Source organism: Phallusia mammillata, unplaced genomic scaffold (genome assembly GCF_965637545.1).
Source record: "Phallusia mammillata unplaced genomic scaffold, kaPhaMamm4.hap1.1 HAP1_SCAFFOLD_219, whole genome shotgun sequence".
NCBI lineage: Eukaryota > Metazoa > Chordata > Ascidiacea > Phlebobranchia > Ascidiidae > Phallusia > Phallusia mammillata.
This window is the reverse complement of record NW_027648951.1, coordinates 7,009-21,659: the sequence shown is the minus strand read 5'-3', so window position 1 is coordinate 21,659 and position 14,651 is coordinate 7,009. Positions and strand designations below refer to the sequence as shown.

Below are 14,651 nucleotides of genomic sequence, written 5' to 3'. Positions count from 1 at the left end.
CTTTATTATTAGAGCTTGGCGATGGACAAAGTAATCAAACTGCTGTGATTGTGGGAAGTGTAGTGGCAGCTGTGCTTATTGTGATTGCAATTCTCCTGGTTGTGTTTGTTATGAGAAGAAAAGTGCGAAAAGAAGGAACAAGTAGGGCGTATAGTGAAATCAGTTACAATGTCGACTTAACTTACTGTTATATGCATGTAAAAGAGATAACGCAAGATCTGCGAGCAACAATACAAGTGGGAAAATATTTTTGGCCGTGCTAGTTTTGATGATATACTTTGTAATTTTAAAGAAATTGTGTGATTTTAAACAAAAACGTTTAACAACCATTAACAGGCTCTAGTGAACGGGAAATGCGAGACAACCCCTTGTATGCGGATTCAAGTGCTCCAGACGATATACCGGATGCTTACGCGACTGTCGATCACCAAGTTGAAGGTAATTTAGGATTAGGGTTTATACGACGTGGCAAAACACCCTATAGTATCAAAACCAAAAAATTTGTTGATAGTAGTATGGTTCCCTTGTAAACGCTGGGTCAGTTATAGAATCTTTATAAACTTTTAGTAAAAAACGGCACTCACGCACCAATGTCTGTTTCGAAGAACGAAGAAGCATACGCTGTGGTCGACAAAAAGAAGAAGGCTCCAAAAAGTAAATCATTAGTTTTGAAATGTAGCCCGGGAGCGAAGCTAAATGCTAAAATAAACAAGCGAACAATAAACTGTTACTTGGAAATGCTCGTTTAATTGTATTTGGGCTACTAAACTCTTTGAAAAACTGTTTACTTAGTCAAAGAAGAGCGTAAAAACCCTCTGTATGTATCAAGTGATCATTTGGTAAAAGACGAAACCTATGCTGTGGTCGATAAAACAAAGAAGGCCCAAAAAGGTGTATTTTGCTATCTGCATTTAAACAATTTTGACTTTTTTTCCATTTTTTGCTATCTGCATTTAAACAAATTGACTCTCGGTCACTTCATTCGCTTTTTAAGGTGAAAAGGAAGAAAAGCGCAATCCCCTGTACGGCACCCATCCCGTTTTGGAAACAGATATGCATCGTAACAAGTCGATAAAAAGCGAAAAAGAAGAAAAAACAAATCCATTGTATGAAACATCTTACCAAACAACAACACCGAATAGAAATAAACAGGAAAGTGCAGATGGTAAGCTGCTGTGAAACAAACATTTTTTCTTTAATGTATAAACTTGATGATGACGCAACTCAGTGTAGAGTTTAAAAAACACAGTTATACAAAAAGAGTTTCGTTTTATTATTTACCAAAAACCTCAAAGTACACATGCCTTGATGTAGATTGAGTTTTGCAATCTTTACTTGAATCAAACGTTTAGGAACATACACAAAGAAAATATTATATCTAACTATTAATTTGGAGGTGTGGTAAGGCTGCAGCAGAAAATTTCATTCAAATGCCTCACGGCACATATTAGGTGTTTGCTTCGATTTGTTAAAATGTGTGTTCCCTATTTCAACAGCATAAAATCGGCTGGAATCATAAATGTTAAAGTCGCTTAAGTTTACATGCAGTATTAGCAGATAGCAAACTTTACAGCAGCTTTAAAAAGTTTAACTTCTCATAAATCCTTTAGTCAATGCAAACAATTGCCGCATGCGTTGTTTTTCTAAGATGATTGAAATTACGCAAAAAGAAAATTGTAACAAGTATTTGAGATAAAAAATTCAAAATAGACCCAAAAGTAACTTCGTTTATCTAAAAAAAATAGTTTATTTAAATATAAATTGTTTGAATACTGTACTTGTTTGTACCAATCTCTTTTGTTCTAAAAGATGCATAAACCACCGTTTTAGCATAAAGCATGTATCATTTCAGGCGAAAAAGAGGAAAAGCTGAATCCTTTGTACGGCTCACACCAAATGCCTGGAATTCCGTTACACGGTATTACGAAAAATATTTTGCAAGGTAAGTAAGTAACTACGTACTGAGATATAATCTCATTTTAAAATGCATCTTGTTTCGCAGAGACCGAGAAGCAGACTACGATCGGGGAAGTTTATGCCCAAGTAAACAAACCAAAGCAAAAAGGTGATGCGCAAAATTCGTGAAATAATAATGACAGTTAAACCGCAACACTTTAAAGCAGAGGTCGGCAACCTTTTTTGCACTGCGGACCGTTTTTGAAAGTGAAATTTTATCGCGGAACGGTCTTCAAAAAACTAAAAATAGACTAATTCTAATAGACTATTCAATTTTATTTAATAAACCATTTCTCTTTACTGTAGACGATACTGATGTGGTGGCCAAGAAGAAACCGCTTAAACCGCCGATCAAGAAGAAACCGATTTTGCCTAAAGGTGGGTTTTTATTCTAAGCTTTTGTCAAAACGTTCCTAACAAACACTTGTTTTTGTTCAGATCCACCAAACATCTAAACTTCGTACTACAAACGTAAGTAAAGGGGGCAGGTTACCCAAGTGCTTATTAAACTGCGCAATGGTCGCTTGCATTGTCGCTGGTCATTAAAGACATTCTTCATGGCACATTGGCATATACAATGTCTGTTGCATTTGACTGATTACCTTTAGACTTCTAGCAATCCAGCAAACCTAAATAAAACGCAGACACGGTAGTTGCGATTTAATAAACGGAAACATGGTTGTATTTTATTATTGGATAAAATAAAGAAGTGTTGCAAATTTCTTACACATTGGCTTGCGTGCATATCACAAAGTTTCTAAAAAATATATATTTTAAATGTGATAATTGTAAGATTGTGCTGCTTTCCTGACATTTTCAAAACATTAAATCCTATGTTTGTTTATAGGCTCACCAGACAACGAGCGTAACGTGAAATTATAAAATTGGTTTCGCAATTTTCGTTGTGGTTTACTAACGGTCTGTGCAATTATCAATGAACTACATTTAAACCGTTTAATTTTAAGTTGGATCACGTTTGCACTTTTATTTTGTGTTTATTGTTCAATTAATTTATTTTGTTGATTGTTTATGCTTTAAATGTACAAAGTGTGTTTAAAAAATTACAATATTTATCCACTTAAAATAGAAAGTCCTACTAATTTTATTTTTTTATTTAAAGCCAATATATTGAACGACCGTTTATTGTCACACAGATAACAAAGTTAATCAAACATTGTTGGTGTTACGATGTTTGCCGTTGTAAACCCTAATGCCTGTTGTAAAATCTTGTTATCATCTGCTGTATTTGTGAAATATTAAATCATTCATAAAGTTAATGTTGCTTACACGCATCAGACCTCTTTACTGTAAACATATTGCTGTTAAGTTGTGATGGAAATGGAAGGAGAATATATAATTTGTTGAACCCTGAACCAAAACGTTGTAACTGGGAACTGCAGTTGCAGTTAGACCAGGGGTGGGCAACCTGCGGCCAGCGGGCCAAATGCAGCCCTTCATTAAAGGTTGTTCGGCCCGCAGACACGCTTGGATTTCAAAAGTACTGGCAAACGTCCAATTTTTATATATTTTTGAGCTGATTAATGCGCCTGAGGCTGGTTTTATGCAACTATAGTAAAATGTGGCTAGAATCAAATACGAATTATACTTGTAGTTAGGCATATTTGGTAAGCAAAAAAGCAAAATCACTTTGTGTTATACACAGGTGCAGCCCGCGATCTAATTTTGACATTCGTAATTGGCCCCACAGTTACAAAGGTTGCCCACCCCTGAGTTTGACACACGTATTGCAAAGTTAAAAAAGTCGCTTGGATATTTCAAATTGTGGAATATATTTTAAAATTAAAATCTCCATGTGAAACACCTAATTTATTTTTTTGTATAAAACTTGCAACAAGGCAAAAAAAAAGTTTGTATTAATTCACATAAAAAGTTTGAAACGACAGAAGTTTTGCAGGACTAAATAACGGTGATCGTTAAAATGAAAGTAGTTGCAAAATAAACAACATGTTCTACCGTTACCAGCGCCTGTCATGTTATCAGATTTGAACAAACAACACTGCGACATAAATAGCACACGGGGAAACCGCGACGACGAAATCATCAGCTATTTATTAATAAGTTTAAAAAGCCCGTGTTTGCTCGATCGATGTTGCTACGTTTGCAGAAACGGTCGGGTTGCCATTTACATAAGCCAGTCTGGACATAAGAAATACAGTTCGACAGAAAGACTTTCGTTTTATTGTTTGTCTAAAGTCTCGTGATATATATGTTTAAACGTTGACATAAGTTTCTGTTTGCGACAAACAAAACGGCAATGTATTGAATAACAGGCGACCGATATAAACGTCCAATTGAAATCCCGGAATATCGACTAAATATACAGTAATATTTTGGAATATGTAGCAGTCCAAAACAGTAATACTTGCAATTTTGCCCATTGCATTCACCTAATTGACTTGGGGCCGATTGAAATAACTTTGCGACATATTGTTCACAAATTTGTGCTATTGTTAAAAACTTATCTCACCAAAAATAGTCAAACGACTTACGGGCACTAATGAGGAGCAAAATAACATTTCAGCAGATGCATTCATAACAAAATATATGTACCCAAATAAAAATTTTCCGTCACACCAGGCTTGACCCACTTAAAAAATGAAAACGTTAATACGAGTATAAGAAACAGTTTTGTTTAAATACAGTAGTTTCCGAATTTTATAGTTGATCGTAAAACGTATTATACCGGCTGTAAAACTAATAAAATAACAACCACACTTTTGAAAGGGTCAAGCTAGAATAACGACTTAACGGAGGCAAATTTAAAATTAGTTTAAATCGCAGAAAAAAATTATGATTTTGTAGTTAAAACAAAAGTGTCTCATCCAAACAAAACATTATGATGGGTAAAAAAAAACAATTTTGTTTGACTACGGTAGTTTTATAAGTTTAAAGGTTGAGCGTAAAAATCATAAAACCGGCTGCAAACCAATAAATTAACAACCAGTTGTGAGACTCTAAACACTCTTAAAACGGTCGAGCTAAAATAATCAATTAATGAAGACAAATTTAAATGAGTTGAAATCGCAGAAAACAATTTATGATTTCATGGTTAAAACAAAAGTGTTTCTCATCCAAACAGACTTCTCATTTTGTACCAGGGGGCGCCCGTATTTCAGCGTTGTGCAAACAATATTGCGACATGTACAGACCAGGCAAACATACACTGACGTCAACATATGCTGGTTAATAATAAGTTTTATGAGACGTTGTTTGCTATGCTCTTATGATGTTGCTGCGTTCACACGCAAAGACGGGTTGGTTGTTACACAAGTCAGTCTGAATGTTGGAAATATATAATTCAACACAAAGACTTTCATTTTAATTGTTTGTTCAAAGTCCCGCAACAATTTTATGCTGATACCAGTTTCTGTTGCCTTGTAACTACCAAATGCCAATGCGATTTCAGAATTCAACTGAAATGAAAGTTAAGAGACGAAAATGTAAGCTTTGCGCCGTTTTGGTAAATTGTTCGTTTATGTCTAATCTATTCCAAATAAATAACAATCAGAAAAAGGTTTAATGGTCCCTATTTTTACCTGATTTTAAAGCTTGGCGATCAGGGCCTTTTCTAATCAGGGCCTATCATTTTTATAAATTTTACTCTAAACATGATGGTGATTTATTGTTTACGGTATTATGTTGATTATGGTATATTTATGCCATTTTTCATTGCCACGATTCCCTGTTATATCGATTAATCCATAAAAGGCCGATGCCAAAAGTGATCTGCTGAAAAAACATGTACAGTTGCAAGGCAGGATAACCAGCAGGCTCAAACAATCAGCAGCAGTCTGTAAGACAAAAGATTTGCTCATTAGTACACCAAGTGGCAACTATAATGTGTAATGTAGATTTTGCCGTTTTTTTTAAATGCGGTAAAATGTAAGTTGAGAAATATATACTTCGAGTTGTAGGTTGTAAATTGAAGCAAAAAAGTTTGTCATATAAATGTAGTCAAAAAGTATTTGGTTCCAATAATTAAACGGCAGCGCTAGGAGAATCACTTTACATGTGATCTGGTTGCGACACCTTGTGGCCAATTGTGGCCACTTGTGCCTGGTTTGAGGTGTAGACGACCAACTTGTTGTCTCGTTTTAATCTCATTTACGGCACATTTAGCAAGTTTTTTTGCAAACCGTTTGTTTGCTTTTTCTTATTTATTTACTCTTTCACTATCAAAAACTAATAATAACTTATAAATAGTCTATTCGAAACTAAGCAAACGTTTACAAGTTTCAGAACCTGATTTTAAACCTAAAAATCGGTTTGCTGATGTTTGGTGGATAGTGATTTTGCCCATTCACAATGTGAATGAATAAAAATACAATTTGGTGAAGAAGTTAAAAAAATACCCGCACCAACAAGAACTGTTTAACTGATTGAACTGATTTACGAAAAAGCAATCAAAATAATTAAGTTCATAGCCTATCTCATGTTTGTTGCCAGTAGTTAATTAAAAAATATGGGATGTTTTTTGCAAGCAGAATTGCAAGCAGTCAAATAGAAATTTCTGAAAATAGACAAACCTTGTAATTTTAAAGGTTTCTACAGGCGCGATTTGACAAATTACTAAGTGTCGTGGATTTTGTCATCCCGACCCTATCTTCTTTTTGTATGGACTATTGTTTACTTGTTTACAGTGAAACTTTGTATTAGTGCTGATTATAGCTACTAACATAAATATTGAATCGACATATGCTAAGTTAAACAAGAGTTATTAGTTATTACACGTCTACTTAAAGTCACATGTTTTGTATGGACAATTTTGTATACACATGTCAAATATGTGTCCGTCCAAACTTTTGAATTTTTACTTTCAAAATTGAATTTTTACTTTCAAAAACGTAAAGCTTTAGACAGCGCCACCCTTTCTAGCACTGCGGTAGACTGGCCCTCGTAACATTTCCCCCAGCCATGTTTCTACTCACAATGTACCAAACTTACTTTTATTGTTTATAATACGGTGTAGCAGAAGCACGTTGTACTATATTGTATTGCGCCCCATAACCCACTGTTCTATGCTCCGTAACGGTTTAACGTTGCGCTGACTTTTACAACTTGGTGATTGATTGGTTTAACTGTGTGCCTACGTTTTTTTTTCACTGATGAAAACAAACTCAAGTCAACTTTTACAATCTTAGAAGATCTCGCCGAACAACACACTAATTTCGTCAGTAAAAATAAATCTTGTATCAGTGCCACAAAAAACAACCTGGTATTGTGGCAGCAAAATCGTTTCGACGTTCCTTAGAATAAGATTTTTACGACTATTTGTTTTGGATTAAAGACCTGCGAGACGTAAAGCAAAGTCGTAACATTTTAGAAAAGATGTTGTTGGTAAGCAGTAAACTATTTTAGCAGATTACCAAAATATAATTGAGTATTTAAACTCAACACAGTTTCATCAGTAACAACAGTTCGATACAGGGATCAGATCTAAACTATTCCCAGCCAAATGATCGCGACACAATCATATACAACTCTCAGTAAGTTAACAAAACGCTTTACACAGATTCAATCCCTAGGCATTCCTATAAAAATACGAGCTACTCTACAGCAAACTAGACACAGCGTGGGACATAAAGACGATCAAAGATTTTTTAAGAAAAATTATCAAAGAAAAAGTTTGAAACTGGAATATTCCGGCGAAAACTCACCAAAAAAGCAGGATTTTTCTTCGATTTTTTTTGCCTCAAATTCGAAAAAAACGGAAAGGCTATATCCCAGGGGTGTCCAACTCGAACACATCGCCGTGCCAAATTTGGTTTTAAAATTAACTCGTGTGCCAACGTCTGGTACTTTTTCCAAAGCATATCTTAAACGCCTTAACGGTAAGGACCCAATCCGAATATTCAGCCAAAATGTAGAACCCGATTAAATAGTTTTTAAAAAATATGTCGCAAATGCGAGTAAACTTGTTTTTGATACTCCAGAAACCATTTTGTTTAAGATGATGTCCCCACCATGTTAAATTCATTTATTTATCTGTATCATTTGAAATCTCCTCACCTGATACATACCAACAGTTAATCAAACTGGACTAATTCTTTAAAATGCGATTTCACAAAACAATTAAGAATATGACAGAATCGAGCCATTGCAGAAAATGCACTATGTTTCAACCAACGTCTCATCAGTACAGCTGGAGACAAGTGATTGGTTGTATCGGCTTGTATAACCATCCAACGGTTCTCCAGTTTGTTGGGATCAACAGGCTGGAAGGAAATTTTGGGTTAACCTTATTCTGTTGTAACGCAGATATTGTAGCTGGTTTTTCTGTGTAATTGTTTCGATGCATAATAATGTCTCGCCTTTGCTGAGTTCTTTGCTGTTGCCTTTTTTAAATAAAGTTCAATCCACCTAAAGCTTAAAATGCGGTCGGGGAGAGATTTGTGTTTTCTGCCTCAAAGTAATGCAAACGATTTTACTTAAACATTTTCGCAGATAAAAGTTTTGTTCCAAGTAGGTTGTTATCAAGGATGAAATGGGATATCTAACGAAGTTAAAATTGTGGAAAAGGGGACAGGGACATTCGTTAGAATTTAGACTTTGCATGCGAGTTCTATTTATTTTTTTGATTACACGATGTTGAAAAATCCCACCACACTTAATTCCCCGAAACTAAACATAATAATGTAAGCTTACCAATCATCTATGCAAAATATTCAAACCACCAAAATTCTCATCCATGTATTCCTTTTTCGCAACAACAACAGTACAAAAGAATATTGAACAAAGGTTGTTGAGTGATACGTTACAAAGTAGACATAAACATGTACTTCGGAGGAAAGCGCGCATAGAATTCGAACATACTTGCTTTGCACACATACCCTGGAATAGCATCTCAGCTAAGAAACAAATTGCGATTTATTACTGTACAGTGTGCGCTGTGTGGTGACAATAGGTTGGCAAACTTTCAAGAAGCAAAGCACAACAAATGGCGATTGATTGGAGTAAGATAACATCTTAGGGCACGAATAGAAAATTTCGTTTTGTTACATTTCAGTAATCATTAACATGCGTTTTACGTATTAAACTTGACATTACTTACGGGGAAAACATAATAGCTTAGTTCAGGGATTGCGAACCACTGACCCGCGGATCACGAAGTGACCATACGTGAATTCCAGTGACCCACTTGTAGTTTCAAAAATTTATGCCTATTACTATAGGTATGGTAACCACATTTCCAAGATTTAAAAGCAACACAGCAGTTAACTTCAAGCCCTTTTTTGGATTGCCCTTTGTCTTAATACAGATTGTTGAGTCCATTGTGGGGCAACATATATGTTTAGTTAAACGTACAAAATGAAATAATATGTTGTAACTTTGTCAACGCTCTTCGGTTCCACATATTCATGCGAATCCTTGTGTTCACACGTGAATTTCATAAAATCAATTGCCAGGAATCGTCTCATCTCAGACATGACTGCTGCGTGCATTACTACCTAGGATTGCAAGACTCGCAGAAAAGATGCAGCAACACGCTTTTCAGCATTGACATTGAAATATAATAAAATATGTGACCGACTTTGTTTTCTTTCCGAATTTTGATCTCATGTTTGACTCATTCAACTAAAAAGGTTCGCCATCCCTGGCTTAGTTAAACTGTCATTAATATGCTAGTTAACGATTTTAATAACAGAAAACAACACAAGGCCTGTGTGGCAGATAAATAATTAACAACATAACACAAGTACACAGAACATGCAACTATCATTCATGTTAAAAGTACTGCAGATGGTTTTACTTTTAATGTTGCAACTTTGTAATGAGAGGATTGTTAAGGCAGATGTCGCAGTTAACTACATATCTCCAACAGCAGTAATAAACGGGGAACAGCAATCCTAACGTAAGGATGCAACCAAAACAAAACAGCGAAGTAAAACATACATGACGGTTAAGCACATAAATATACATTTTTAATCAAAACACAATGACATAAATAACCCAGAAAAGAAATTGTGTTTAGTATACAGTAAACATCATTACAAGTTATAAAGTTATATAATGCGTTGCAAAAAAAATTTGATCAATGTTCTTACCATAAACTCAACGTTTATGTTGCACTTTAAATCTATGATTGGACTAGGTATAGTTTGCCAACAGATTGCATGGAAGTAAAAAAAAAAAAAACAGTAAATGAAGCACGTTTAATACAATAGCCGCCATATACAAAAAACGATGTTGTGAATAAAATTCATCGCCGTGCTTTCTACACATCGCAATGTTGTTACGCTGTGTTGGCGCGCGTACGTGTGTTTGCATGTAAAACAGCAATATTGCCCAAAATCGTCCAGTCAAAAGTGTGAGGGGCAACAAGAGTTCCTGGACAAGAACTCCACCAACTGTAGAATTGCATCATAACGCCAGATCTTTTCGTCAAAGAAACCTCCCAGACTTGTGGAGCGCCTCCTTTTGGGGGCTGACTGTGGAACAGGTTCACCCCAGAATGGCATCACGTTGTTTACGTCAGTGTGACGTATGAAGTTGCGATGGCAACATGCAGCTTTGATATCACCGGATGAGTGTTGTGACGTCATCGTTTGAGGGGTGTACGAGGTCACTGTGATGGCGAGACGATGCTTTGGATAACAAGACGAAATGTCATGACGTCATTGACGATGATGTCAGGGGGAACTCCCGTGCTCAGCAGTGCGTCGGAAACCAGTGAAGTGAGGACGAAGTCTGAAATATAGAAAAAAATGGTTTACGTTGAATTTGAAAATGTCTTGCCTAAATATGAACACAACAATTTAAGTCATTAATCTATAAGTTTTAGGTACATGATCCATGTGTGACGTCACAATCCCCGAAGTGCGTTTGTTGCAACTGGCACATGAAGTTAACATTTTGTACAGGTTTTAGTTTTAGTTTATAACTGCTTTAAAGCAAGACTTTTAACTGTATTTTGAACTATTTATAACTAGAGTTTTAACTTAATAATTATACGCGCCCAGCACATTATATAACACAGGGCTTCTCAAACTGTGGGTCGCGACCCCAATTGGGATCGCGTAATATAATTTTGGGGTCGCGAAACTTTATGGGTTATTCTGTCAGTCACAATAAATGGCATGCGTGCGTACATTTATTGATTAAACATCATTTCCGTGTATGTAAACTGCTCTAAACACCGTTTGTAGAACTTAAGAGTATTATCAGCCTATTAGTCATATGCGCCAGACTTTTTTGTGCCTATTGTATGCAAACAATGCGAAAAAGCAGATACCACAAGCATTACAATATAGATTATGACGTCATAAAAACTAAGACTGTCAATCTGTGTATCAAGTTAGAAATTAATTTAGGCTTTTTATGCGCCATTGGATGGTATATATAGAAGGTATATTACATCATACCCATCAAGGGGTCGCGTAGAATTTTTTTCAAAATGGGGTCGCAGAACAAGAGAGTTTGAGTAGCCATGCTATAACATATAGTTTTTTTTTAACTTCTGCAGGCTTAGGGTTTTGTCACCAGCTTTATGTATCATTCAACTAATATCAAATCATCACAAGTGAATCTTATTCGTTTAAAGCCTTAATTATATTTAAACAGTCGCTTTATGCATACATACTACTTAAATTACGCATACATACTGCTTAAAAGTTGTAATTTTCAATAGCCCAGTAACTGCTTGAATACAAATTATGTTTAAAACTAGATGTAGATTTTACAAAAGTTAGACTTAAAACTAGACGTGCACATCACTATAAAAACAACATTTATTTGGTATTTGCACAGTTAGTAAAGTAAAAGCAACTTCAATTTACCTCGTAGCTTCTTAGTGGTTCCCATCTCCGCACAGCAACAACACGAGAGAAGTGACTTTGCCAGAATTGACTTTGACACGCCCAAAAGTCACTGAGCCCTGATTGGTTGAGCCGATGTAAAACCTATTCATGCGTATTAATCGTGATAATGTGGCGCGGAAAAGAATTTTGGGGAAATGATTTGTTCGTTTTATTCAGTGGTTCTTAACCTTTTTTATCACAGCGAACCCCCACGATGTTCTCCTCACTTTCGTCGAACCCCAAAAAGTAACTTGAATTTTATCTTTGTAAGTTGGGTTTATCCAAAACAAAACCAACAAAAAATACATTTTTTAAAACAGAATCACAATTTTAAACCAAATAAAGCAATTACTTTCGGTCATTGGTTGATTTATTACATCAAAATAAGCGTAATCAACAAATCTTTCTTGAAATCTGGTATAATTTTGACTTAAAAGAACAGAACTTATAGGGCGCGAAAGAAAAAAAGGCATTACGTGCCAGATTTGGTCCGTTGGTCAGCAGTTAAATAAAAATTAAGTAACAAACATGCACTAAATCGGGTAAAACACAATACTGTGCATTCGAGATTCGACAAGTACAAAACTATGTGATTGTCAGAAGCCGGACTTGGCTGCCAACGAACAAAAACATATTGTTGCGTACAATGTTTTTGTTACGTCACAGAGAGAAGAAAATTCCTGGTTGCGAAGCAAATTCGTGGAACTTTTAAATATTGCGCTATCCAGCAGTTAAAGCTTGTTTATGTCTTTTTGCACCCAATCTAAAAATGTATTGTGAAAACGTTTGCTGTACTTGTGTACTTTGACGTCGCCAAACGCCTGAATCGGCCTTGGTAAACCATGGGTTTCGATCGAACACAGGTTAAGAACCACTGATAAAGGTAAATGAAATAAGAAGGAAAAGTTACACTTGGATATATCCGCGTTTATATTTATTATAAATTCAAAACGGGTATGAATTGTATTAGTGCACAAAATGAACCATGCAGCATTTGCACACAGAACCATTGTGTTCAAAGAAATGTAAACTTCACACAAAAACATAAATCAATGTGAATTTTGCTGTTGTCTTTCTGAAACAATTTCAGAAATCCGTGGCTTAACCTTAGAAAGTGCCACTCTCATATCATTTGCGCAACAAAGTCTGTTTCTTTTCTTCGTTTTTATATCTACCATCCTCGAAACGGATTGCTCGCAAAGATATGTTGTAACAAATGGTATAAGTATCTCCATGGCTTTCTTAGTAATGAGAGGGTAAGCTTAAAATTGATGACAACAGAACGTTGATAGTGTTGTTGCTTTGAAGAGTTGCAGTTGAACCTAGCTCTGCTGCAGTTCAATAATTTCGTCCAGGCATTTATCATTAACATCTGCTGTCACAACATTAAACGTGAACGGCTGTCTCACCCATGCTGGATATGACTCTCTGGCGGGGAAGTATCCGTCGAAAGACATAGCGAGCTCATCCAAGTGCGTAGCAATTGCTTGTTTCACGTTACCCGGCACAGAAATGTCTCCGATACCGAAAACGTCGTCGACATTACTTACACAATCATCCAGCAGGGGAAAGTTTGCAAAGTTATCTTTCTCTGTTCGTCTCTTCCATATCGGTAACTTTTTTTGAAAAACCTTCAGGTTTTCTTCAGCTTCGATTATGTTGACTCCACCACCCTGCATCTGCTGATTAAGGTGATTGAGTATACCAAAGACGGCCATATATGCCAAAGTAAGAGTGAACTCAGAATTCGTAAAGTAAACTGCATGACGATGTTGGTGATCTTGCAAAAACATAGCTAATTCCACACGCATGGCAAAAACACGATTCAGCACCTTTCCCCGGGATAACCAACGAACATTAGAATGGTACATAAGTACCTCGAATTCGGATCCCATTTCATTACACAACTCTTTGAAGATACGGTGCTTCAGAGCACTATTTCGCACATAGTTCACACACTCCACTACAATTTTTAGTACTTCTGCTAGTGTGGGAGGCAAGGTTTTTGCTGCCAATGCATGTCTGTGCAAAACACAGTGCGTAACAATGATGTGTGATGCATCGGCTTTCACCAGAGCACCGAAACCAGAGTTTCGTCCGAGCATGGCTGGAGCTCCGTCTGAACAAACTGCAGACACCATATTCCACGAAAGATCGTTGTTTCTGAAGAAATCATCCACAATTTTCTTCAAGTCAGCTGCCTTAGTTGTTGTTGTGAGAGGTTTACAAAACAAAAAGTCTTCCTTTACCATATCAACTTTCACATAACGCACAAACACAACAAGCTGGCTGAGACTGGAGACATCGGTGCTCTCATCGAGTTGAAGGGCGAATTTTGCTGGGCTAGAAATCAGAACTGCAACTACTTGAGCTAAAATGTCACGGCTCATGTCATCTATTTTGCTGTTAATGGTGTCATCTGAAAGAGGAATTTGGGACAACTTTTTTTCAGCAGCTTTTCCCAGCATTAAATCCGACATCTTCAAAGCAGCCGGTCTAACAAGTGTTTCGCCGATGGTGTGTGGCTTGCCCTGCTTTGCAATAAGGTACGGAACTTCCTATGATGCTGTCAAGACTGGTTCTCGATGGGTACAAAGCCGAGAACAGGCAGAGTATCCTTTTCATCAAATCTAGCTCTCTTCATCCTGAATTCAGCAGGTGTTGTGTTCTTGTATTTACCATCTCCATGCAACTTTGCGAAGTGCTCCCTTAGTTTTGCCGGGGCCAACCTAGAATTGCTCAACTTGGCATTACAAAGCATACACTGAGGGCGCTGACTCCCGTCATGTTCTGTTATGCATGTGAAATCATACTGTACGTATTCGTCCGACCACTTTCTTTTTTTACTTGACATAGTTTGTATTATTATGAGGGGAA

General features: G+C 36.3%; 2 protein-coding genes across 2 annotated transcripts; one reads left to right on the top strand and one right to left on the bottom strand.

Annotated features, from left to right (window-relative positions):
• Window positions 1-333: 333 nt before the first annotated feature.
• Window positions 334-2,450, top strand: LOC145208183 (uncharacterized). Its single transcript, XM_080078891.1, has 7 exons — window positions 334-438; window positions 568-654; window positions 995-1,165; window positions 1,853-1,942; window positions 2,003-2,065; window positions 2,263-2,334; window positions 2,395-2,450. The coding sequence occupies exons 1-7, from the start codon at window positions 354-356 to the stop codon at window positions 2,409-2,411; spliced, it is 585 nt and encodes a 194-aa protein (XP_079935017.1). The 5' UTR covers window positions 334-353; the 3' UTR covers window positions 2,412-2,450.
• A 10,646-nt stretch (window positions 2,451-13,096) lies between these two features.
• Window positions 13,097-14,254, bottom strand: LOC145208182 (protein FAM200C-like). Its single transcript, XM_080078890.1, has one exon. It carries the CDS (start codon window positions 14,252-14,254, stop codon window positions 13,097-13,099), a length of 1,158 nt encoding a protein of 385 aa, XP_079935016.1.
• Window positions 14,255-14,651: the final 397 nt, after the last annotated feature.

Coding starts and splice junctions, on each gene's coding strand:
- LOC145208182 (XM_080078890.1), bottom strand. CDS start 14,254: ATGTCGGATTTAATGCTGGGAAAAGCTGCTGAAAAAAAGTTGTCCCAA.
- LOC145208183 (XM_080078891.1), top strand. CDS start 354: ATGCGAGACAACCCCTTGTATGCGGATTCAAGTGCTCCAGACGATATA. Junction 439..567: donor TGTCGATCACCAAGTTGAAG/GTAATTTAGGAT, acceptor ATAAACTTTTAG/TAAAAAACGGCACTCACGCA. Junction 1,166..1,852: donor TAAACAGGAAAGTGCAGATG/GTAAGCTGCTGT, acceptor GTATCATTTCAG/GCGAAAAAGAGGAAAAGCTG.